At 41.2% G+C, this 25,698-nt stretch overlaps 4 protein-coding genes and 1 pseudogene across 4 annotated transcripts; all 5 read left to right on the top strand.

Moving 5' to 3' along the window:
- The first annotated feature begins 1,515 nt into the window (after nt 1-1,515).
- LOC104433267 (putative pentatricopeptide repeat-containing protein At1g12700, mitochondrial) lies at nt 1,516-2,373 on the top strand. Its single transcript, XM_010045982.3, has one exon. The coding sequence runs from the start codon at nt 1,606-1,608 to the stop codon at nt 2,371-2,373; it is 768 nt and encodes a 255-aa protein (XP_010044284.2). The 5' UTR covers nt 1,516-1,605.
- On the top strand, nt 2,373-13,610 carry LOC120295490 (pentatricopeptide repeat-containing protein At1g12620-like). The gene is given in 5 exon segments (XM_039316691.1): nt 2,373-2,991; nt 2,994-3,659; nt 4,159-4,253; nt 10,282-12,387; nt 12,920-13,610. Coding segments are annotated over 4 exon segments (2,826 nt in total). The 5' UTR covers nt 2,373-2,402; the 3' UTR covers nt 11,758-12,387; nt 12,920-13,610.
- On the top strand, nt 11,844-15,047 carry LOC120295493 (putative pentatricopeptide repeat-containing protein At1g12700, mitochondrial). The gene is made up of 3 exons (XM_039316692.1): nt 11,844-12,387; nt 12,895-13,055; nt 15,027-15,047. Exons 1-3 carry the CDS (start codon nt 11,844-11,846, stop codon nt 15,045-15,047), a joined length of 726 nt encoding a protein of 241 aa, XP_039172626.1.
- A 1,584-nt stretch (nt 15,048-16,631) lies between these two features.
- LOC104433242 (pentatricopeptide repeat-containing protein At3g49170, chloroplastic) lies at nt 16,632-19,876 on the top strand. Its single transcript, XM_010045929.3, is given in 4 exon segments — nt 16,632-17,138; nt 17,141-18,664; nt 18,667-18,918; nt 18,921-19,876. Coding segments are annotated over 4 exon segments (2,550 nt in total). The 5' UTR covers nt 16,632-16,636; the 3' UTR covers nt 19,193-19,876.
- A 1,959-nt stretch (nt 19,877-21,835) lies between these two features.
- Nucleotides 21,836-25,519, top strand: LOC120295704 (annotated as a pseudogene).
- The last annotated feature ends 179 nt before the right edge of the window (nt 25,520-25,698 follow it).

Below are 25,698 nucleotides of genomic sequence, written 5' to 3' on the forward strand. Positions count from 1 at the left end.
AGGGCCGGCGAGCCTCGCCGTGGCTGGGCGAGGCCGCCGATCCCTCGTCGGCCGGTCGCCGAGCCATGGCGGCCGGCGGCCGGCCAAAAGAAAAGAACAAGAAAATAAGAGAAAAAGAAAAAGAAAATAAGTGTTTCTCAAAAGTGTTTCAGAAACAAGAAACACAAAATTTGTGTTTCTTGTTTTGTTTCTTTTTTTGTTCCTGGGAACAAAAGAACAAAAAAACGCTTCCAAACGCATTTTGTTCCTTTTTGTTAAAAGAGAACAAAAAAACAGAAAAAGTGTTTAAAAAAAAAAGAACACAACCAAACGCAGCCTAAACAGCCTCACTTGAGTTGTGCGACCTCAAGCGACCCCCAAGCAGCATTTATTGTTGTGCGTGACCCCCTTGCTTGGTGATATAAGATAAATCTTGTGTTTCAATTTCTTCGCTTTTATTCTGTTTTCGTTGTAATTGTGCATCGAATCCTTATACCATAGCTCGTCACTGCTCATGTTCTTTCTTACTATTTAGCTTGCGAAAATTTTTTGATAAAAAAATATTTGTATTGTTAGTGAATGATGATGTGAAATCATTTGAAATCATGTCCTAACCATATCTACATCTTTTTGTTCGATATTATAACCAAGAAACGACACCAGGACCCTAGAGTGTCAAAAGTTGGCACAAAGGATATTTAAGTGCCAAACGTTACGAAAATGACATTTAAGTGCCAAAATTGGAGCAAAATAGATCACTTAAGTGCCAATTCGACAAAAATTCAGTCAAAATGCTGATGTGTCGATTTTCAGGTGAATTTAGTGCAAAATAGCGTCGTTTTGATGCGCGTGATAAAAAATTAATATAAAAATTAATTAAATGAAATATAAAACTAAATTTATTTAAAATATTTAAAAATAAAAATACTATTTAAAAAAATTAACAAAATTAAAAGAAAAAAGGAGGGAGGCGGTGAGGGCTAAGTTCTCGTCCCTGCCGGGAAGGGCCGTTACGGGGGGAGGGTCGGCTGAGGTCGCCAGGCCCTGGCCAGGGGTCGGTGACCTCGACAACTGATGGCTAGGGCCCACAAGCCCTCACCCCGATCTGGGGCAAGGGTGGCGGCCCTTGGCCCGGCGGCGAGGATGGGTGGTAGCCCTCGCCTAGATTGGGGCAAGGGCTCGCGAGCCCTTGCCGTAGGCCGGCCGGGGTCGCCGGCCCTTCTCGGCGGTAGTGGCGGCAAGGGCTCAATTCTCAGCCGCCTCCCTCCCTTTTTATTTTTAAATGTTTTAATTTTTATATTAATTTTTTACCATGTTAATATTAAAACGACGCCGTTTTTTGCATTGTCCATCCACATCAACGCAAGACGACGCCGTTTTGCATTTACTTTCGCTGGAAATTGCGCAAGTTAACATTTTAGTCAGACTTAAATAATTTATTTTGCTCCGATTTTAGTACTTCACTTTGGTAACTTTTAGCGCTTTATAAGTGTCTATTTGTACCAATTTTTAACACTATCTTTTGCCACCAAAAAACCAAGCCCGAATATGAAAGCTTGATAGGGAGAGACGGAGAGAGGGAGCCGTAAGCTGAAGCTTTTCAGTTTTCAGATTCATCATCAACTGATGAAGCCAACGAAGTTCTGCCCTGCTTCTTCCATCTTCCTCCTTCTGCATGCTCCAGCTGCGATCTCCAGCGAGTCGTCATCCCATTCCATCCTCCATCTCCTTCATCCTTCTCATCTCCCTTTCTCGTCTCGCCGTCGTCGGAGGTTTTCCTCGACCCCTAACCCTAATTTAGACGACCCCAACCAGGTCTTGAGTTACGTGAGGAGAAATTGCAGAGCTGGTGGTGGTGGGTTTACGAGTCTCGGTGATGCCCTGTGTTGCTTCGGTAAAATGATAAAGGCGAGCCCTTTGCCTTCCTCCGGGGATTTCCGTCTACTGTTGGGTGCTATAGTGAGGATGAAGCACTACTCGACTGCCATCCGCTTGATTGAGCAGCTACCTTCTTTGGGGATTGAGGATGATGTTGCCTTGCTGACCATTTGGATGAATTGCTTCTGCCGGTTAAGGCAGGTCGATATGGGTTTGTGTATCCTGGGCAGAATCTTCAAGCTTGGGTTTCCCATCACTGTGGTGACGTCGAGCACCCTGATTGATGGGCTCTTTATTCAGGGCAAAACTGATCAAGCGTTGAGGTTCCTCGATTATATGGGACGAAATGGCCCCGAACCTAATGAGACTACGTATGCGATAGTTGCCAAGGGGCTATGCAGGGCGGGTAACACCAGATTGGCCATCGAATTGCTAAGGGACTGGGAAGAGAGAAGCTGCAGGATCAATTCCTTCACATACAACATAGTAATCGATGGTCTTTGCAAGGAGGATTGATCACAGAGGCCTTGAGACTCCACGAAAGCATGAGTAAGAAAGGTATCAAACCAGATGTTGTTACTTATACCTCCTTGATTCACAGTCTGTGCAATGTAGGCCAGCTGGAAGATGCTCTGGGATTGTCGAAAGAAATGACAAGCGCAGGCATCCAACCTGACATATTCACTTATGGCTCGTTGGTTCACTGCTTATGCAACCTAGGCCAATGGAAAGATGCTATGGTCTTGTTAGAGAAGATGATGGAGGCAGGAATTGAACCGAACGTCGTTACTTATACCTCTGTCATTCAAGGAGTGTGCAATTCCGGCCAATTGAAAGAGGCCCGAAGACTGCTGAGTCATATGGTGCGAAGCAGAGTAATGCCAGATGTTCAAACCTTCACTATTCTGGTGGATGCACATTGTAAAGAAGGAATGCTTGCAGAGGCAAAGGCCGTAGTTGACCAGATGATTCAATTTGGTATTGTGCCTGATATTTTCACTTATAATACATTGATGAATGGTTATTGTTTGCAAAATAGAATGGACGAAGCTATAGAAGTGCTTAATTGGATGGTTAAAAGAGGCTGCTCGCCTAATGTTGTTTGTTATAACACGTTGATTAATGGATACTGCAAAGGAAAAGAGTTGACAAATCAAAGATGCTTTTCCAAGAAATGCTGCAAAGGGGCTTGTATCCTGATGTCATCACATACAACACTCTTGTAAATGGATATTGCCAGGTTGGGAACCTTCAAGCCGCAGGGGAGCTAATCAACGAGATGCAATCTCGCAATGTCTCTCTAGATCGTTACACCTTGAGTGCTTTCCTGGATGGCTTGTGTAAAACCCGACAGATTGACAAGGCTATGATATTGCTTCGAAAGATGGAAGGTTCCAAATTTGTCCCTAACATTGTGGCTTACAATATCCTAATAAATGGCATGTGTAATGCTGGAAAACTCGACAATGCAAAGGGGCTGTTTAATTGTTTGCATGCTCGAGGCTTGCAACCTAATGTGTGCACATATAACATTCTCATGCGTGAGTTGTGCAAAGGAGGACGTACGGAGGAAGCATATCTACTTCTAAAGGAGATGGAAGGAAATGGATGCTTTCCAGATGGTGTCGCTTACAACACAATGATCCAAGGACTACTAAGAAATAACGAAAATACTAGAGCAGCGCAACTTGTTGATGAAATGGTTGAAAGGGGTTTTTCTGCAGATGTAGCGACAACGGAGTTGTGGATCAAATACCTCATGACAAATGGAACTTCTTCCTTTACTAGGAGAACTGTCCATTGTCTCTGAGATCTGTCCAAGTTTTCATCTGAAATGTGATGAAGAGTAAATTAGATTAACGCCAAGTTTTCTTCCAAACATCTTCTCATTGTGTCCCATGTCCCATTGATGAAGTTGTTTCAAATCTCAGAGACAATTCACTGAATTGAACTGCCCAAGACGGCAAATATTTGGAGGGGTATAAGGTGGATTTTTATCCTCGTATATCTAGGTTCGGTACGAAATCTCTGTATTGAACTATTATGTGTACTCATCTGTTAGTGCTTTTGGTGCCTAATGTTTTTCAAACAGGGGAAATTCATACAAATGATCAAGCAGTCTGAGGATGATATTGTATTAAATAGATGTTAATAGCGATAACTTTACTATGTAATGAAGTATATTATGTCATAAATCCTGATCAGCCTATTGTGTATGTGCTTTGAGAGAGAGATTCTAGTTTTCTGTTATACACTTTCTTTTTTCACAATCTGATCCTTTTGATGTCCTATTTACCACAGATACTTCAAAGAAGAGGCATACCTTGAAGTGGATGGTGTTTGAATCGCCAGTGGAGTATATTTGGGTCAAGCTGTGTATCAGATTATCACCACAGGTCGATTACATATTTGGTCTATTTGCTCTTCTTCTTACGTGCAAATTAAAAGCAAAGTTTGGGGGACGGCTTGCTGACTAAGAAACGTGGCTGCAAGTGTATGAAAGCTACTTGAAGTATCTTCCCCTTTGCACTGCAAGGGATTTTCCGAAAAGCATCTGATGATGGGTGAACAAGAATGCTGTTGACAAACAATGCTAGCCGTCTTGAGCGAGCAACAATCAACTTCATCGTGGTCAGGCCCAGATTATGTAAATTCCATCGTCTTTTCCACTGCATCAATTGAATTACTTTCCTGATCGATAGAGGTGAATTCCTTGCCATTTGTGTCTGTCTTAATTACTGACTCGGGAGCACATTTTTCTGTTTGTTTTTAAGTGTCTCACTTATGACAGGAGGATTTCCCTGGACAATCTGCCTCTCGGCATGCCCTCTACTCTTTGTTTGCTGACCCAATCGTAGTAGCATGCAAGCGTTTTGGAGACAAGTCTTTGAGCTAAGTTGACGTGTGGATACCATGACAGACATGATCAATTGAACTCAGAAAAAAGAACTCGTCAAGCAAAAGGTTCAAATTGAAGTTGTGCATATATCACAAGAGGATCAACTCCTTGGCTGTCTCTTTTGCCCGTTTCCTGATTTGACAACGCAGGTTCATTGGCTTATCAACTGAAGCAAGGCCACTTTTACGATGAAAAGTAAAATCTTCAGAGAAAATTGGTTTCTTAAGTATCCCCTACTGCGTTAGTAGATGCTGGTTTGGTTCAATCTTATGTTGATAAGTCCATTTTCTTTTTCATGCATTAGCTCATCCTCTGTACTTATTTTGGTTTATGCTGATGACACTCATGTGGTATGAGCAGTATTTGATTTGACATAGTTTCTGTTTTGCTGATTTGGCTTCTTGGAAATATTCTCTTGGCAACGAAAAGACTGAATCCTCACGTGACATCTGTCTTGTATGCTGTAAATATGTTCTCAACCTCCTTAATGATTTTCAAGTGGTGATCCGTATGCAAATACTAGGGACAAAGTCGTTGTTATTTCTTTTGGAATTTCAACAGGGAGTTGTGCTTCGAGTTCAACGTATATGTCAAATTCACAAGCGACTTTAGCAAGGTCGTTACCATTTCTTTTAGCCTTTATGCAGCGTTTCCTTCTATTGATTCCGGCTTTTGGTTTTGCACCATCCTGCACGTCCTCTTATTTGCGTACCGCCGTCTCTTGAAGGCTCGCTTAAGTATCATAGGAACAAACCCAATGACGTGCAAATTAGACAATGCAAATTTGATTTTTCATACGAGTCATTAGCTTTTAGCTGCTTTCTTAGGTTTTCTCGGTAATAAAAAGGCAATTTTGAGAACTTTAAACTAACAAAAAAGGTATAGGAGAAACATATCATATCATTTCCAACAATAAACATGACAACATGAATGGCAGAAACAACTACACAAAATATAAGTTAGGATACATGACTAGAGCATTTATTCTTCAACACACTTAAGCAATGCACATCCCAGTGCCATTACAATTCAAACAAGGTTCTCTATGTTCGGCGCCAAATTACAGTGAACGAGTAGTTTTCATACCTCATTCTACAATCTTCAAGCTCGACTTGAGCGCCCTAACTATTTGGACAGATGGCCAGTATTTGGGATTTAACAGAGATTATGCATATGCCACAGTCACTATAAGAAAGTGCTTGGCAACAGGAAGTGTGACCATAGGTGGTTGTTGCGGGATAAGGAGATGCAGTGGAGTAGTTGTAGTCCACGTGATTTGGCATCACGGTCGTCATGTCCTCGAGGACATAAGCCATGCCGTTTGCATAATGATCGCCACTTCAATGGGAACCAGTATTGTAAGCCCAATAAACTATGCCATTTTTTGGAGCACCTTTAACAATATTGAACATCAAGAGGGACAACAGTAGCATTATTAGTATCCATAACGTGATATACCTTAATTTTTCTCTCAACCCAACTTTGTACCTTGATAGGCTCAAGTCTTGACTATTTATAGCAGTTGTACCCAATAGGTTTTCTCCTATGATTAGCATCTCAAGCTTTCTTCCATGGTACCAATGCATAAACAATCTTAAAAGCTTCTAACTATTTGTTTATAGAATGGAAACAATGCAATTTCATATTTTGCTGAGGGCTAGATATGCAATTTGATCTGTTTAAGTAATTCAAAGTATTTCTTTAGTTTGCATTTGTCCTTTTTTCTTTGGCTCACGTGTCCTTTTTACTATTTGAGCAACAGTTGCACATAATTGTACAATTTAAGCATACACAAATTTGTCGCTCTCTCCCACGAATCATTGCTAATCCTGAGTTTTCTTTTTTGGAATTATTGAGGGCCTAGCCTTGTTTCAATTGTCCCTCAATATTCATGTGTATGTTGCCGATGTTGCTCCTGTCTTTTTCATCTGGTACTCTCATTTAAGGGTCGTCTATTTCTCTGGAATAATCTTTCATTAACCACAACGATTCTAGACAAATTAATCAAGAAGATTCTTGATTCCTTTGCTTATTCCTTGAATGCTTGTTTCTTCTTTTTATATCCTATATTGGATAGCATTTAACCTATTCTATCTTAGCTTGACTAGAACTCACAAATTTACATAGACCATTGCATTCACATGCATCCCATGAGATCCCTTGTTGGAGCTCACGAAATAGATGATACAAGGACAAGCATGCCCTCGCTTCTTCTAAAACTGTTGATTGGTTAAAATTCAGGGAGTGGCGAATTCATCATTCCTTCCTCCTCAGCTCTTCCCTCAAATCCAAACAGAATACCCCGCAGGTGCAGCCGTACAAAAAAAAAAAAAAAAAAAAAAAAAGGTCATGGAAGAGCGGTGTTTCTCTTGCAGAACAACTGAATGCCCAGGGACAATTTACATCTACTCCACAGATTGGAACTTCACCCTTTTTGCCTCCAATCTTCCTCTTCTAACTCATGAAAGCAGCACAACATTCAACAAGAAATTAAGTTCAATGTTTTCCCTGCTTCAGCAACATCAGCAACGTTGATAGAAATAAAAAACACCACCTCCAACCACGTCATAAAATCCCCTTTTTCCATCGTGCTGACCCTCTCCAACCATTCAACATATCAATAGCCAAAACAAGCACCTCATCAATCTGGATCATTCAATCTCGTGGGTCCACCACTTTCCACATTGAAACACCTAATCCAATGTTCAGTTGGATACATCCACCTAATAATTTTCCCTTTGAAGAGGGAAAGGGGGCGTTCGAAAACCTAGTTGGTCCAAAAGTCAACTTCTCCAATTTGAACACGAGTTTTACAACTTTTGACTCCTACTCGAAATTTCTGATTAAAGAGATATAATTGCAATCATATCTAAAGATTTCATTAAAACAATGCCTAGTAGCTGCCCAGGTTAAGCTGAAAAACCCAAATCAAATGGAAAAATATATGTGCAGGCACAACACACTCTAGACACTAGGGTGGGTAAACCATGCAAAGAAAAATGTGCGAAACAGGAGATACAGATAAGATGGGGCAGAAAATGATGCATACTTTAATCCATCTAAACCACACAAGAATTTTAACCAAAAAATAAAACCACACATAAAACAAGGAATGAAAGAAAAGTTGTCACCTGCTCATATAGATGCTCTATCTGCTGAGCTTGCTGCAGCACGTGTAGAAATGAGGTGATTCAATGCAGACATTTCCACCATCTTCGTTTCCGTTTGTTGGACTGCATCTAGAAGGCTCGTCAACTCTACCTGAGCAATACATATGCCAGAACAAAAGTCTGAGTGACTTGAATGCTAGAGTAAAATAACCGATCAGCATCATCAATAATCAGTTTTCCCAAGGAAAAAAGTGGATTGTGTGATTACCGGAAGGGCTTCTGTCTCACATCCAAGTGTTCTTGCTGGACTCTTAGAAGCTCACCTGGAACTTCGTTAGACTCTTTGAATTCTACATTACCATGTGAGTTATCTGCAGGAATAGAACTGGCAGACTGATTAAGTTTTCTTCTAGGTCTCACCGTATTAATAGCATCCTGGAAGCTTATGGCTCTTAGCTGATCAAACTGTGTAGTGACAGAACGAAGCTTCTCACTTAAGATCAATACCTACAGTACAAGAGAGTAATTAACAGCAAATTAATCCGCCAGTCAATTCATGTCCCATGCCACAGAAACCAAAGTGTAAACCACAATATCCTGGTAAAATCTGACAAGAAAACAGAGATTAGAAGTCGTCCCCCCCTCGGGGGCTGCGGTCTCTATCTCTCTCTCTCTCTCTCTCTCTCTCACGCACGCGCGTGCATGGAAAACCAGAAAAAGCAAATTCCTCTGACCAAGCATATGAAATTCATGCCAAAACAGAGAAAAATACCAGCAACCTTATGGCATTAGACATGTTACAACAAGAAAGAATGGACTCCTTTCCACGCAGAATGATTCATCAAAATCAGCACCACACATGCGGACCTCAATATTATTCTACTGCAATGCAAAAGTCCCCCCACTTTCTTTTTAAAAAAAAGAAAAGAAAAGGAAAGTGGTGAAAAATATATCTGTGCTAGGAGAGAATTCTTCCTAGCTGTAGTATCTTATTTAAACATCAGTCTCCAACACCCATACAGAGGCTCAACCATGAAACATCTCATAAAATATAACAACAAACTTATGTCCTTTCTACGGAATCTAAAGACCTAAAGCATCTCCAGCCTCACTAAATCAATATTATATGTTTTGATCTAAATAAAGAGTAAGTGGCCAATTAGTTTCCTTAAAAAACTATGCATGGTCATAAGATTATACTGCCATAAGATGCATAAAAGATAGAATTGCCTCACCACTCCCTGTTTGTGTGCTATAGTATCAGCATTAGAGCCTCAGAGCTACATTATGTGAAACGAATCAGCAATAGCGATCATATTTATTTCAATATTGAGAGTACAGTTTATAGTGCCGCCTTGGTAAAAGCCGATCTTTCCTGCTGCTTGTGCATTATGAAAGACGCCATGGTAGCAGCCAGCTTGGACGTTGAAGGCATCCGTGACACCAAGGCAGTAATAAGACTTTGGTGCATTTGGTTCAGTTTTCGTAATGAGCTCCGTTGGAAAAATGCTGTAGTGTTTGGCAAGCCTATCTAATGAGCTTTTAGTCAAATGTTGGCTTTGGAAAAGTTAAAAGCCCAATGCCGATAGAGATCAGTTTTGGGCTTTTAGCATTCGATTAAATACTGAAATTACATTTTTTTTTCCTCAAACTATTATCATAATTTTTTTGGTTTTCAATTTTATTTCTCATTGTTCCAAAATTACATTTACCTTTATTAGGGATGGTAAAGAGTTTAACATTTTTTAATAAAAAAGAAAAATGAAATCCAAAAGCCCTTTATAAAAAAATTTACCAAACATTCATTACTCCAAAATAGCTTTGCAAAGAAAATTTAACCAACTTTTGTATTTCTTCAAAACCCTTGACCTCTAAAACCTAAAAGGGTTTTAGATAAAAAAAAAAGAAAAAAAATTAGCTTAAAGATATGTGCATTTTCTAAGAGCGTTTTCAAAATTGAACCAAATTCAGCATTTTCCACCGCCAGGTGACACCATCTTTGGAGGTGGCCTGATGAGGCCGAGCCTCACGTGGCCATCGTGAGCCACGGCGAGGCTCGGGCGACAAGTTTTTGCGTGGCTCGGCCTCTTCGGGGGCCGACGACACTTCGATGAGGTTTACCCACCCTAGTGTCTAGAGTGTGTTGTGCCAAATCTATGGCTCGGCCTCTTCGGGAGCCTCGACTAGCCTTGCTGTGGCTTGGCCTTTTAGGGAGCCTCAGTGGCTCGGCCTTGCAAGAAATAAGTTTTTCTACTTTTTATTTTTGTTCCAAATTTATTCTCGAGAATAAAAAATGTAAATAAATGCGTTTCTACTTTTTTTTGTTTAATTTTCCGAAACAAAATAATAAATATTTGTGTTCAGGACAGAAACACGTTTAAACAAACGCGCCCTAAATAGAGGATTGAAGTATAGAGACTGTCCGACTTTGAGAGAGAGAGAGAGAGAGAGAGAGAGAGACCGCCGAGCAAAAGCAGAGCTTCCAGTTTTCAGATTCATCATCAAGCTGCCGATGAAGCGCGCGAGCCTCTGTGGTGCTCCGTCTTCCTTCTTCTTCGTGCTCCAGCTGCGATCTCCAGCGTTCGTCGGAGGTTCTGTTCGATCCCTAACCCTATTCTCCACGACCCGAACCGGCTCTTGAGTTACGTGAGGAAAAATTGCAGAGCCGGTGGTGGTGGGTTTACGAGTATCGGCGATGCCTTGTGTTGCTTCGGTAAAATGATACAGACGAACCCTTTGCCTTCCGCCAGGGATTTTAATCTACTGCTGGGTGCTTTAGTGAGGTTGAAGCACTACTCGACTGCGATCCGGTTGATTGAGCGGCTGCCTTCTTTGGGGATCGAGGGTGATGTTGCCTCGCTCAATATTTGGATGAATTGCTTCTGCCGGTTAAAGCGGGTTGATTTGGGTTTGTCTATCCTGGGCAGAATCTTCAAGCTTGGGTTTCCCATCAATGTCGTGACATCGAGCACCCTAATTGATGGTCTCTTTATTCAGGGCAAAACTGATCAAGCACTGAGGTTCCTCGATGATATGCAACGAAACGGCCTCGAACCTAATGAGACCACGTATGCGATAGTCGCAAAGGGGTTATGCAGGGCGGGTAACACCAGACTGGTTATTGAATTGCTAAGGGACTGGGAAGAGAGAAGCTGCAGGCTTGGTTCCTTCACATACAACATAGTGATCGATAGTCTTTGCAAGGAGGGATTGATTGCAGAAGCGTTGAGACTCCATGAAAGTATGAGTGGGAAAGTGATCAAACCAGATGTTGTTACTTACAACTCCTTGATTCATGGTCTGTGCAATGTAGGCCAGCTAAAAGATGCTCTCACATTGTTGAAAGAGATGACAAGCAGAGCAATCCAACCCGATTTACCCACTTATAACTCCTTGGTTCATTGCTTATGCAACCTAGGCCAATGGAAAGATGCTACGGTCTTGTTGGAGAAGATGACGAAGGCAGGAATTGAACCGGACGTCATTACTTATACCTTGGTCATTCAAGGAGCGCGCAATTCTGGCCAATTGAAAGAGGCTCGAAGACTGCTGAGTCATATGGTGCAAAGCAGAGTAATGCCGAATGTTCGAACCTTCACTCTCCTGGTGGATGCATATTGTAAAGAGGGAATGCTTGTAGAGGCTGAGGCCATAGTCGACCAGATGATACAATTAGGTCAAATGCCTTCTAGTTTCATTTATAATACATTGATGAATGGTTATTGTTTGCAAAATAGAATGGACAATGCTATGGAAGTGCTTAATTTGATGGTTAAAAGAGGCTGCTCACCTAATGTTGTTTGTTATAACACGTTGATCAACGGATACTGCAAAGGGAAAAGAGTTGACAAATCAAAGATGCTTTTCCAAGAAATGCTTCAAAGGGCCTGAATCCTAACGACATCACATACAGCACTCTAGTATATGGATTTTGCCAGGTTGGGAACCTTGGAGCTGCGGAGGAGCTAATTAAGGAGATGCAGTCTCGCGATCTATCTCCAAATCATTATACCTTGAATGCTTTCCTGGATGGCTTGTGTAAAGTGCAGCAGATTGACAAGGCCATGATATTACTTCGAAAGATGGAAGATTCCAAATTTGTCCCAGATATTGTGACTTACACTATCTTAATAAATGGCATGTGTAATGCTGGAAAGCTCAACGATGCTCAGGGGCTATTTAATTGTTTGAATGCTCGTGGCTTGCAACCTAATGTGTGGACATACAATGTCATTATTCATGGATTGTGCAAAGGAGGATGCATGGAGGAAGCATATCAGCTGTTAAGGGAGATGGAAGGAAATGGATGCCTTCCAAATGACGTCACTTATAACACAATCATCCAAGGACTATTAAGAAATAATGAAAATACCAGAGCAGCAGAACTTGTCAATGAAATGGTTGAAAGGGGTTTTTCTGCAGATGTAGTGACTACGGAGTTGTGGGTTAAATATGTCGTGACAAATGAAACTTCTTCCTTTTCGAAGGCAAGCATGATGACGGCCTTTGATCAAATTAAGTGTAAGTTATGTTTTATTCTATGCTGTCAAAGTAAGTTTAGATCTGCAACACTTGGCTATGATTCATATGGAATTTGTACACTTGATGAAGGCATTGATCATTGTTTATAACAACCACGGAATTATAAGGAACATATCTATTTATACTCTGCAAAATCTCTCTGTTTATGTTGTCAGATCAAATTTCAGTTGTTAACTTAGAAGTACAGTGAGTTAAATTCGATGCCAAATGCTATAGTCCTTTTATGCATCGCGTGCCCTGTTAGATGTTCCTTATCATCACATTATTTACCAGGCCATCCATAATCCTGCAAGTCCCAACAACTTGCAAGAGATAAAAATGCACACATGAATTCTCACTTCTTCGAATAAGAAAAACACAAACCTGATTTCGTCGTGGGTTAAAATTACTGATGGTTCAATTTTGTCATATGGCAATACCTGGAATTGCTTGCTAGTTTTTAAGTTATAAGAAGCTCTTTTGCTGACTCTGTGACTGTCTTCCAAGCTGACTCTTTTGCTGATTCGGTTAGGAAGCCGAAACCGAAGATGAAACTGATTGAGCTCAAGATGCCTCCAGAGCAGAAACAAACCATCACGAGGATCATCTTTGGCCTGTTGAAGGAGCATGGTCCTCTCACGATTGCAGACACCTGGGAACGCGTTCAAGTAATGTCTTTTTTGTTTTTAAACGTTTTCAGTGCTTGCTGATTCTCATCCCTTATTCTTTGCCTCTCTGCTGCATAATGCATCAACACCTTGGCATCTCCTAGGTATCATCATTTTTATTGTTATCTTGGTGTGCTTAATTTGCTGATCATCGTCTCAAGACAATTGAGGAAGTTGGTTTAAGAGGACTGACTAGCAAAAGGCACATGAAATTAGTGTTGGGATGGATGAGAGAGAGACAAAAGGTGCGGCTCCTGTGCAACCGTGTTGGTCCAAATAAGCAATTTTTCTACACAACTTGGTTCACAAAAGTGCGGCAAGAAATGGACAGAACAATGACACTGCTTCAAAACCTGGACATCCATGACTCGTTGCTGGTAGGCGTATTGTAAATGCAGAAAGCACACACAAAGATGTGTCGCTTTGACTTTTGAGTCATCATTGTATCTTGACCCTTCTTCCTAGTTCAGTTTTTGCTTGTTAGAAGGGCCGTACTTGCATTTGCGAGGTCGTGTAAATAAAGTTTAATGGTATGGTATTACCTGATTTGCATAATCATTGGACCATGGGGTGGATAGAGAATGTCTTTGCTTTGTGGTTGAATCATGATGAGTTGCATAGCTGGTTTAAGTTAGTCTAAGAATTAAGAATTTGCAGTTGCTTTGACTTGAATAAAAGAGATGAGCTTGATTAGATTGTTATCTAGCTCAATCAAGTCAAACAAGCAAATGTTTAAATTTATTCGCTATACTTTCGCTATACTTTCGCTCTGGAGGGTTCCAAAGCTTCTTATCTCTAAATCAAAAACCTTCATCTTTGTTGAGAAGATGTTTTTCTAGGCAAATCATGAGTAAGATCTGAGGACACAAGGTCACTGCCCTCGCCATTTTGCTCAAGGGCTTGCATGCCCTCACTTTCATCGGCGAGGGTCAGCCGGCCCTCCCGTATGGTTGGCAAAGGGGGTCAGCGGCCCTCACCTATGGCTGGCGATGGTTGACCGACCCTATATCCAACCCCCAAAAAAAAGCAAAAAAAAAAAAAAAAAGAAGAAGAAAAAAAACCTTCAAAATATTATTAAAATATTATTTAAAAAATGTCACGTCAACCCGGCCTTCACTGTCAGTAATTTTCGGCCAATAGAATCAACTGGTGAGAAGTGAAAAAAATTTAGGAGTCAATTGGTAAAATTAAAAGATTTATGACTGAATTGCTTAAAATGCAATAGGTTTAGAGTTTTTTTCAATTACCTTCACAATTTGGTGGTGCTTCTTCTCCTCCAGAGCACAAAATTTTGCCCAAAACATTTTTCTTCCCATTTTTGTAGATAGTGCTTTATCTTCCACTATTGATCCTAATAATTGCAATCAAGCTGGAATATTCGACTACGTGGAAAGCTAGTCAGGTACATCGCGTGTTTTTATAATACCAAAATGTGGTCTCTTGCATCTTTTCTTCTGAATAAGATGGGTGTGCAAAATTAAGAAATAATAAGATTATCAGATGGTGTAAAGTGAAGTAAGGCACATGTGTCGTGGTCCAAGGAAGTGATACGATCTAAAAGGTTTCTGTCCATGAACGAGCAATCCTTGATTATCTCCAGAGACAAGGGCTTTCTCGATTATTCTATAGAACTTTTGGAAGAGGCATATAATAATTGCATACTCTTGTGATAAATGTAGGTAGTTGGAATAAGGGGAAGATGTAATTTTTACTGTTGATCTATGATTATGATTAGCCTTATACTTGTATATAGAAGGGTCTTTTTCCCTTATTTATATCTCCAGAGTTTCACTTTATAGAGTTGCTCTTTAATGTCCTCCTGAGCAATTAAGGTTGACGGTTAAGTTTGATTATCACCACACTTTTTGTGCCATCATGTGGCTGGCCATTGTACGTGTTTTGCTGATAGTTGTTATTTGCTGCAACACGACATGGCGATCTTTATTAACTTGACTTGCATATGCATTGCAGATGCCTTCTTGCATTGTTTGAGGGATTATATATATCATCCTTGCCTAGTCACAGAAAGTTGGTTTCTGAACTATTCTCTACTGCGTTGGTTTAGTTCAATCTAATGCTGATAATTCCGTTGTGTTTTATGCATTAGCTCATCCTATTTATTCATTTTGCTTTATGTTGATGACACAGATATGATTGGAAATTACCAATAACTGATTTGAGATGTGAAACAGTTTCGATTTCACAAATTTTGCTTCGGGGATTTGGTATCTATGAAATGGTTTCTTGGCATTGAAATGAGCTTATCCATGTGTACCTTCTTCGCACGGTGTAATATGTTCTCAACCACCTTAATGATTTTAAAGCATGACCCTTACGCAAATATTGAGGCCAAAGTCCTGGTTATTTCTTGCTGCATTTTGGCATGGTGTCATGCTTCGAGTTCAACATATAAATTATATGGAAAAATTCATAAGCGGCCTTAGCAAGGTTATAACCATTTCTTTTAGCCTATAAGCAGCGTTTCCTTTTATTGATTTAGGATTTTTTTTTTGGTTTTGCACTATCTAGCACGTCATCTTATTTGTGGGTCTCCAACTACTGTCTCTTAAAGGCTCACTTGAGGATCGTAATAACAAATCTAATGAACGTAAGAATGGATCAGATACACAGCACATTTTCGCACTAGTCATTAGCTTATGGCTATTTTGTTAGGTTTTTTCATCATAATAAATAAGTATTGTTTTGAGAACTTGAAAATGACAAAGAAAGCATATCTTCTAGGATATCATTTATTGCAAAAACAAACATGGCAACATGTGCGGCAGAAACAACCGATACAATAGAACACGGCTCTCTGGTTTGGCGGCGAACTATTTAATCAGTAAATAAATAGTTTTCATACCTCATATTGCAATCTTCACACCATATCGACGCCAAGACTGTTTGGACAGTCTGCCAGTATTCGAGTCTTAGCAGCGCTAACACATATGCCGCAATCGCCGAAAGAAAGTGCTGTAACCCAGGTGGCATGACCATAGGCAGCTGTTGTGGGATAAAGAGACGTGGTGTAGTAGTCGTAATTTGCATGATTTGGTGTGACAATCGCCATGTCAGCGAGGACACAAGCCACGCTGTCTGCATAAGATTTGTCTTAAGACTTGAATTTGTTCTTGATCATGCTTTAGATAATAAGATATTCAAATGGAAGCATGAAAAAAGAAATAATGACCAATCCCCTGTGGTAGGACCAACCGGTTTAGTCCCTAGTCCTGGTCTGATTTCCGATTTCCAATTCCACATTGGAATCGAACTGAATCAGGAGTTGATCACCTTAAAAAAGAGTCCTTAGACATGTTTGAAGGAGATATTGATAAAGTGTCTCCTCTGCTGTGCTTTTGTATTCATTTCGAGCGAGTTGATGATGTGGATCACGGCAAAATTTGAATCGATTCTCAACTACATCAAGTGTCCCAACAACTTAGGTATAACAATAAAATTACGAGATCGTCCACCGTTTGATTATCTTTCCTCTAGGTAAGAACGTAATGCAAAAGAAAAGTAGTTCAATCATAAGCATAATTGACCACGTAATTCATGAACCTATCTATTTACATTTCTTGATGTGGCAGGCCATGCTGGTCATGCATGGAGCAATGAATCTCTCTCTCTTCCCTCCACCGTCCACCGTCAAGCTCTCTCCTTCCCGCCAAAACCTTCCCCCCTCGCCCCTCGACGGCCGCCGCCTCGTCGCCCGCCTCGACGGCGGCGACCTCCGCGGAGCAATCACGCGCCTCGAGCTCGCGTCCCGCGACGGGTCCCACCCCGACGTCCTCACCTTCTCTCTCCTCCTCAAGTCATGCATCCGCTCCCGCGCGTTCGCGCTGGGGAGGCGCGTCCACCGCGCGCTCGCCCGGTCCGGGCTCGAGCCCGACTCGGTGATCCTCAACTCGCTCATCAGTCTCTACTCGAAATCCAACGACTGGGCTGAGGCGGAGAGGGTTTTTGGGGACATGGGCGATAAGAGGGACTTGGTTTCTTGGAGTTCCATGATCTCCTGCTATGCCAATAATCACATGGAGTTTGAAGCGGTGGATACGTTCGTTCATATGCTCGAGGATGGGTTTTCCCTAATGATTATTGTTTCGCGGCGGTTGCTCGGGCTTGCTCGGTCCCGGAGAGTGCATCTATTGGCGATACGGTTTTCGGGTTTATTATCAAAAGCGGCTATCTTGATTCTGATGTGTGTGTTGGGTGTGCATTGATTGACATGTTTGCAAAGGGTAGTGCTGATTTGGTTTCAGCTCGTAAGGTGTTTGAGAAAATGCCCGAGAGGAATGTGGTTGCTTGGACTTTGATGATGACGAGATGTACTCAGTTGGGTAGTCCAAAGAAAGCTGTTGATTTGTTTTTGGATATGCTGGTGAGTGGGCCTGTGCCAGATAGATTTACACTCACGGCTGTTTTGTCTGTATGTTCAGAGTTGGAGTTACTATCGCTCGGGGTACAATTGCATTCCTGGGTTATACGGTCTGGATTGGCTTCGGATGTCTGTGTTGGATGCAGTTTGGTGGACATGTATGTCAAGTCTGTAGATGGTGGATCGCTTCATGATTCGAGAAAGGTGTTTGATCGGATGCAAGATCACAATGTGATGTCTTGGACAGCGATAATCACAGGATATGCACGGGCTGAAGAGAATGAGGAGGCTATCAAGCTCTTTTGGGAAATGACAAAAGGTCCTGTGAGGCCAAACCATTTCACATTTGCTGGTGTTCTCAAGGCATGTGGAAATATTCGTGATGTAGATATGGGGATACAAATATACGCACTAGCTATAAAATTGGGCTTTGCCTGTGATACTTGCGTGGGTAATTCTCTTGTCAGCATGTATTCCCGGTCGGGCCACATGGAAGATGCTCAGAGAGCTTTTGATGCGCTATTTGAAAAGAATCTGGTTTCTTATAATACCCTTGTAGATGCCTATGCCAAAAGTTTGGAGTCCGATGAAGCCTTTGAACTACTACATGAGATTGAGGAGAGAGGGATCGGAACAAGTGCTTTTACATTTGCCAGCCTTTTGAGTGGAGTTGCCAGTGTTGGCGCTATTGGTAAGGGGGAGCAAATCCATGCGAGGATGGTAAAATCAGGGCTTGATTCAAATCAGTGCATTTCTAATGCTTTGATCTCTATGTATTCCAGGTGTGGAAACATAGAAGCTGCTTTTCGAGTTTTCAGTGAGACAAGAGAGAAAAATGTCATAACTTGGACTTCAATGATTACTGGTTTTGCAAAGCATGGATTTGGGACGAGAGCTCTAGACACATTCCATCAAATGCTTGATGCTGGTGTGAGGCCAAATGAGATCACCTATGTTGCTGTTTTATCCTCTTGTAGTCATGTGGGTTTGATATCTGATGGATGGAAACACTTTAGGTCAATGTACCCAGAACATGGAATCGTGCCTAGAACCGAACACTATGCATGTATGGTGGACTTATTGGGCAGATCAGGATCCCTTGTCGAAGCCCTTCAGTTTATAAATTCAATGCCTTTCCGGGCTGATACACTTGTCTGGCGTACATTTCTCGGAGCTTGCCGAGTTCATGGCAATGTTGAACTTGCAAAACAAGCTGCAGCAATGATTTTGAGCAAGAACCAGATGACCCTGCGACTTATATTTTGCTATCAAATATTTATGCCTTGGCTGGTCTATGGGAAGATGCTGCAGCAATCAGAAAGAAGATGAAACTGAAAAATCTTACAAAAGAAGCTGGTTGTAGCTGGATTGAAGTGAAAAATACAGTTCACAAGTTCTATGTGGGTGATGCTTCACATCCGAAGGCACGGGAGATCTATGAGGAACTGGACCGATTGGCTAGTCGAATAAAGAAACTGGGTTATGTTCGAATACTCAATTTGTTCTTCATGATGTGGAGGAGGGACAAAAGGAACAATATTTGCTCCAACACAGTGAGAAAATTGCTGTTGTTTTTGGCCTTATAAGCACCTCCAGTCCGAAATCTATTAGGGTATTTAAGAATCTTCGCATTTGTGGAGATTGTCATTCTGCGATCAAATATATCTCCATGGCAACTGGAAGACCTATAGTCGTAAGGGATGCAAACAGGTTCCACCATTTTATGGATGGAACATGCTCATGCAATGACTATTGGTGAAGATGCTTGCTTGACCCATTGACCGAGTATGCTGGGCTGATATTGCTTCGAAAGATGAAAGACTCCAAATTCACACCAGATATTGTGTCATACACTATTCTAATATAAGGCATGTGTAACTCCGGGAAGCTTGACGATGCTATCGAGCTGTTTAATTGTTTGCATGCTTGAGGCTGGAACCTGACGTGTGGATGTATAGCTCTGTCATGTGTAGATTGTGCGAAGGAGGATGTGCAGAGGAGGCGTATCAGCTGCTGAAGGAGATGGAAAGTATTGGATGCTTTCCAGATGGTGTCTCTCTTAACATCATAATCCAAGGACTACTAAGAAATAAGGAAGACATGAAAGCAGCATAAGCTGTTGGTGAAGTGGTTGAAAGGGGTTTTCTGCAAGTATGGCAACGATGGAGTTGTTGGTTAAATATCTGGTGACAAACGGAACTTTTTCCTTTTCTGGTTGAGCTATCCATTTTTTCTGAGGTCTGTCCACTCTTTCCATATGAAAAGTGATGAAGAGTAAACTCGATTGAGGGCAAGTTTTACTCCACAAATCATCTCATTGAGTCCCATGCCCATTAATGGAGTTGTTTTAAGTCTGGGTGATCTTCTCTTGCTTTATTATGAGGATTTTAGGAGGGTTTTGTTTCTCGTGTATTCTAAGTTATGCAAGAAATCTCTGTTCATACATGGTACATGTACCCGTCGGTTTATGCTTCATATAAACAACCAAGCGGCATGAGGATGCTCCTAAATTAAAAAGATGTTAATACTTTAGTTTGCTAAGCACAAAAATCCTTTTTGTTTTTTTTTAAATTTATGTTGAGGTCATAAATCCTGATTAATCTTTTGTGTATGTGCTTTGAGGGAGAGATACTGGTTTTCCTTTTTGCTCTCTTCCTAACACAGCCTGATCCGTGATCCCTCCAATGTCCTACCTACCCATATTTACTTCAGAGAGGATGCATATGTGAACGTGAATATCTGTTTGAAGTGATTGAAGGTACAAAAGTTATTTCCCATTCAACTTTAGTATTTTTAGACTGTCGTTCATGGTAGTAAATTTCACTAGCAGAGGATAGCATTTAATATTTTGAAGGATTAATATCACGATAAATTCCAAAGTGAGTGTAAGTTTTTTGGTGCCAAGAACCCCTGTTGTATAGTTTTTGGTTAAAAGTCAATATATTACTTACCTTACCAAAATAAATAAATAAATCTCAAATTAGTAAATACATGGCACATTGATCGCAAATTAATTTCGTCTCACAAAAAATAAAACCTCAAATTGGTACTCCAAACCAAAATCTACTTGTAATGCATACTTGTCAACACATGATGAATGAGAGGAGAAAAATGACTGATTTGATGTTGAAAATTCATGTATGTTGACATGTATGCATTTTAATGGTGGATAGATTTGTGTGAGAGGTATCGATTAGGGATATTCTATGAGATGAAATTAGTTTGGATAAATATATCATAGGTATTAATTTGGTTTTTTCTTTTCAAAAGACTTTTGGGAAAAATGTTTGAGTTAGTACTAATTGGAGAGTCTTAATGAAAGTAAACTCATTTTGGTTTTCATTTGGGTAAGCCCGTTGCCATTAATTCACTCACGCTTGATGCCCCTCTTGACCTCTAGTTCTTGTCTACCTCTCTCGTCGATCGTAGTCACCAATGACTAGCCCGAGTGTCGTCATATGCCACCGGAGTATTCATTGCCACCCACCATTGCTTCTCTCTCACTCCGTGACCCACTCAAATCCATCCTTATTTTTTGCCACTTTGCCTCTCTGACAACAATTTCTGTACTATATGATATGTTGGGGATGTGATTCATACTCCCAATTAATAGGAAGGCATAGAGGAGTTTTGGGGCTTTTATAGTTTGAGTTCATATTTTATTAATAATTTAGGTTCAAGCCCATGAATAGTTACTAGGCATATATGATTTCTTTCTCTTGTAATTGAGAGTTGTAACGTAGAGATGCAATGTGCTAATTATAGTGGAGTTATTTGTTGAACGTACTCCTAGTTTAGGAGCGATCTAGGATAAATTTCATGTTTCAATCTCTCTCTCTCTTTTAATTTATTTTCTTGTGATTGTGTGTCAAATTTTAACGTCATAGCCTGTCACTACTTATGCTCTCTCTCTTTCTCTCATCTTCTTTGGAATTATTGTTTAAATCCTTGAACAATTATATTTCTAAGAAGGATTGCAGTTTATGAAGCAGAATGCTCAAGGCCTTGTAGTGGAATTAAGAATGATTGAGTCAGAAATATTTGTCAAATCAAACTTCAATTGTTGGATCGGGACATAGAATGAGTTAAATTCCGTGTTTACATGCTATAATCTATTCATCCGTACAAACATACGCAATCGTAGTTACAAGTTAAGCCGATTGAAATATATTGTTAAATGCTTATCATCAAGGTATCACACTATTTATCAATCCGTCCAATGCTCCAGCAAATCTCACCTACTTGTAGGAAAAGTAAAATTGTGCGCACAAGTCACTACTAACGAAAAATGAAAATCTGATTTTGTGGTGAAAATGATTAATTGTATCACTTTTTCTAAAAAATTGGATATAAGAAATATTTGTATTGTCAATAAATGATGATGTGAAATCATTGTATAAAAGCTTGATAATGAGAGACGGGGAGAGAGATGGAAAGAGAGCCATAAGCTGAAGAAGCTTTTCAGTTTTCAGATTCATCATCAACCGATGAAGCCAACGAATTTCTGCCCTGCTTCTTCCATCTTCCTCCTTCTTCGTGCTCCAGCTGCCATCTCCAGCGAGTCGTCATCCCATTCCATCCTCCATCTCCTTTCTCGTCTCCCCGTCGTCGGAGGTTTTCCTCGACCCCTAACCCTGATTTAGACGACCCGAGTTGTTTCTTGAGTTACGTGGGGAGAAATTGCAGAGCTGGTGGTGGTGGTGGTGGTGTGTTTACGAGTGTCGGTGATGCCCTGTGTTGCTTCGGTAAAATGATAAAGGCGAGCCCTTTGCCTTCCCCCTGGGATTTCAGTCTACTGTTGGGCGCTATAGTGAGGATGAAGCACTACTCGACCGTCATCCGATTGATTGAGCAGCTGCCTTCTTTGGGGATCGAGGGTGATGTTGCCTTGCTCAATATTTGGATAAATTGCTTCTGCCGGTTAAAGCGGGTCGATATGGGCTTGTCTATTCTCGGCAGAATCTTCAAGCTTGGGTTTCACATCGATGTGGTGACGTGGAACACCCTGATTGATGGTCTCTTTATTCAGGGCAAAACTGATCAAGCCTTGAGGTTCCTCGATGATATGGGACGAAATGGCCCCGAACCTGATGAGACCACGTATGCCATAATCGCCAAGGGGTTATGCAGGATGGGTAACACCAGATTGGCGATCGAATTGCTAAGGGACTGGGAAGAGAGAAGCTGCAGCATCAATTCCTTCGCATACAGCATAATAATATTTAGTCTTTGCAAGAAGGGATTCATCATAGAGGCGTTGAGACTCCACGGCATTATGAGCAAGAAAGGCGTCGAACCAAATGTCGTTACTTATAACACCTTGATCCATGGTCTGTGCGATGTAGGTCAGATGGAAGATGCTCTCATATTGTTGAAAGAGATGACAAGCGGAGGCATCCAACCCGACATATTCACTTATAGCTCCTTGGTTCATTACTTGTGCAAGCTAGGCCAATGGAAAGATGCTACAGTCTTGTTGGAGAAGATGATGAAGTCAGGAATTGAACCGAACGTCGTTACTTATACCTCTGTCATTCAAGGAGTGTGCAATTCCGGCCAATTGAAAGAGGCCCAAAGACTGCTGAGTCATATGGTGCAAAGCAGAGTCATGCCCAATGTTCAAACCTTCAATATTCTGGTGGATGCACATTGTAAAGAGGAATGTTTGTAGAAGCAGAGGCCATAATCAACCAGATGATTCAATTAGGTAAAATGCCTGATAGTTTCACTTATAGTACATTGATGAATGGTTATTGTTTGCAAAATAGGATGGATGATGCTATGGCGGTTCTTAATTTGATGGTTGAAAGAGGCTGCTCACCTAATGTCGTTTCTTATAACACATTGATTAATGGATACTGCAAAGGGAAAAGAGTTGACAAGTCAAAGATGCTTTTCCAAGAAATGCTTCAAAGGGGCTTGAATCCTGATGTCATCACGTACAACACTCTCATAAATGGATATTGCCAGGTTGGGAACCTTGAAGCCGCGGGGGAGCTAATTAACGAGATGCGATCTCGCGATCTGTATCTAGATCATTATACCTTGAATTCTTTCCTGGATGGCCTGTGTAAAACGCAACAGATTGACAAGGCCATGATATTGCTTCGAAAGATGGAAGGTTCCAAATTCGTCCCAAACATTGTGACTTACAATATTATAATGAATGGCATGTGTAATGCTGGAAAGCTCGACGATGCTAAGGGGTTGTTTGATTGTTTGAATGCTCGAGGCTTGCAACCTGATGTGCAGACATATAATATTGTCACGCATGGATTGTGCAAAGGAGGATGCATGGAGGAAGCATATGAGCTGCTAAAGGAGATGGAAGGAAATGGATGCATTCCAGATGGTGTCACTTATAACACCATCATCCAAGGGCTTCTAAGAAATAAAGAAAATATGAGAGCAGCACAACTTGTTGGAGAAATGGTCGAAAGGGGTTTTTCTGCAAATGTAGGGACGATGGAGTTGTGGGTTAAGTATCTTGTGACGAATGGAACTACTTCTCCTTCTTCTTCCAGTCGGACTCTCCATTGTGTGTGAGATCTGTCTGCCTTTTCAGCTGAAATGTGATGCAGAGTAAACCAGATCGACGGCAAGTTTTCTTCCACACATCATCTCATTGAGTTCCATGTCCCATTAATGAAGTTGTTTTAAGTCAGGGAGATGCTCTCTCTTGCTTCATTACGAGGCTTTTGGAAGGGTGGAAGGTGAAGTTTGTTTATTGGATACCTAGGTTCTGTAATAAGTCTCTGTATCTAACTGGTACATGGACTCATCATTGGTGCTTCTGGTGCCTAATATATATCAACAGGTGAAATTCATACAGATGATCAAGGGGTGTGAGGATGTTCTTGAATTAAATAGATGTTAAAAGCAATAACTTAACTGTGTACTATATGCAATTCAGACGTTATACACAAATATCTTGGGCCTCTTCCTCAAAATGGAACTAAAGAAAACAATGTTCTTTCCTGGGGTGTAATGTATGTGCTTTGAGAGAGAGAGAGAGATAATGTAATGTAATGGCTTATTTACCGTAGTTCTTAAAGAAGATGCACAGGTGGAAGTGGATGGTATATGATCATGGTGATGGGCAGTTTGAATCAATAGTGATGAATATGTGTGGTGAGCTGGGTACTCAGACTATCATCGCAGGTCGATTACATATGTGGGTTATTTTCTCTGCTTCTTACATCGTAGTTTGAGGGATGGCTTGCTGACTAAGGAACATGGCTGCAAGTATATGGAAACAAGTTAAGGTATCTTTTCCTTGCTCTGCGGGGAATTTTCTGAAAAGTGTCTAGCGATGGGTGAACTTGAATACTGCTGACAGACATTGCCAATGCCAAACCACGTGGATATCTTGAATGGCGCCAATCAACTTCGTTACAGACAGGCCTGTAGGATGTAACTTTCTTTCGCTCTCAATAGAGTACATTCATTGCCAATTTACTGTTTTAATAACTGACTGAGGAAGACTGTTTTGGTTTGTTTTTGTGTGTTCCACTCAAAACAGCAGGTTTGCCTGGACAGTCTGCCTCTCATCGTGCCCTCTGCTCTTAGTTTCTTACATGGCAAATAATAAGGAAACTATCTCCTCTGCTTCTTGCCGACAAGGTAACATGGCAGCAAGTGTATGAAAACTTCTTGCAGTAACTTTTCCTTTGCCCTGCTAGGGATTTTCAGAAAAGCCTCTGCTGATGGGTGAACATGAACGCTGTTGACAGACATTCCCAGTGGCCAATGCCAAACCACATGGAAGTCTTGAGCGACACCAACCAACTTCATTGCAGTCAGTCAACACAAAAAACCCGACCCAAGTACTTTGAAGTTCTTTCTGGAGGGACAGTTAGGCTCCGTTTGTCAACCACTTTGCCAAGTATCTTTGCGCCCCTAAAGATCTTTGGGCTAAAGTAGGGGTGTTTGGCAAAAACATTTGAAGCCCCCTTTGGAGAAGGCCAGCCTTGTGAAGGCTGAAAGCCCAAGGCAGGGGAGGACCTGCCTTGGGCTTTCGGCTTTTCCGGCATGCCCGCTCGGGGTACTGTTCATTCATATATATATATTTCCGAAATTATCCTTACGAACTTTTTGTTTTCCATTTTTTGCCCTTATGAGGAGCACCATTCAACTTCTCCGTCGAGGGTGGCCCTAGCTGTAGCTGCTCAAATCAGTGTTCATCTTCTCCATCGAGGGTGGCCTCGGCGGTAGTTGCTCGGGTCGCACGACCCAGGCGCAACCCTCGCCGAGGTCGCACGACCC

Source organism: Eucalyptus grandis, chromosome 1, assembly GCF_016545825.1.
Source record: "Eucalyptus grandis isolate ANBG69807.140 chromosome 1, ASM1654582v1, whole genome shotgun sequence".
NCBI classification, from domain to species: Eukaryota; Viridiplantae; Streptophyta; class Magnoliopsida; order Myrtales; family Myrtaceae; genus Eucalyptus; species Eucalyptus grandis.

Excerpts from the sequence above, each read along its gene's own strand:
- LOC104433267 (XM_010045982.3), top strand. The coding sequence starts at position 1,606 with ATGAAGCCAACGAAGTTCTGCCCTGCTTCTTCCATCTTCCTCCTTCTG.
- LOC120295493 (XM_039316692.1), top strand. The coding sequence starts at position 11,844 with ATGCAGTCTCGCGATCTATCTCCAAATCATTATACCTTGAATGCTTTC. Across the intron at positions 12,388-12,894 it reads GGCCTTTGATCAAATTAAGT|CTGACTCTTTTGCTGATTCG; the intron begins GTAAGTTATGTT and ends CTGTCTTCCAAG. Across the intron at positions 13,056-15,026 it reads ACACCTGGGAACGCGTTCAA|ATGCCTTCTTGCATTGTTTG; the intron begins GTAATGTCTTTT and ends TATGCATTGCAG.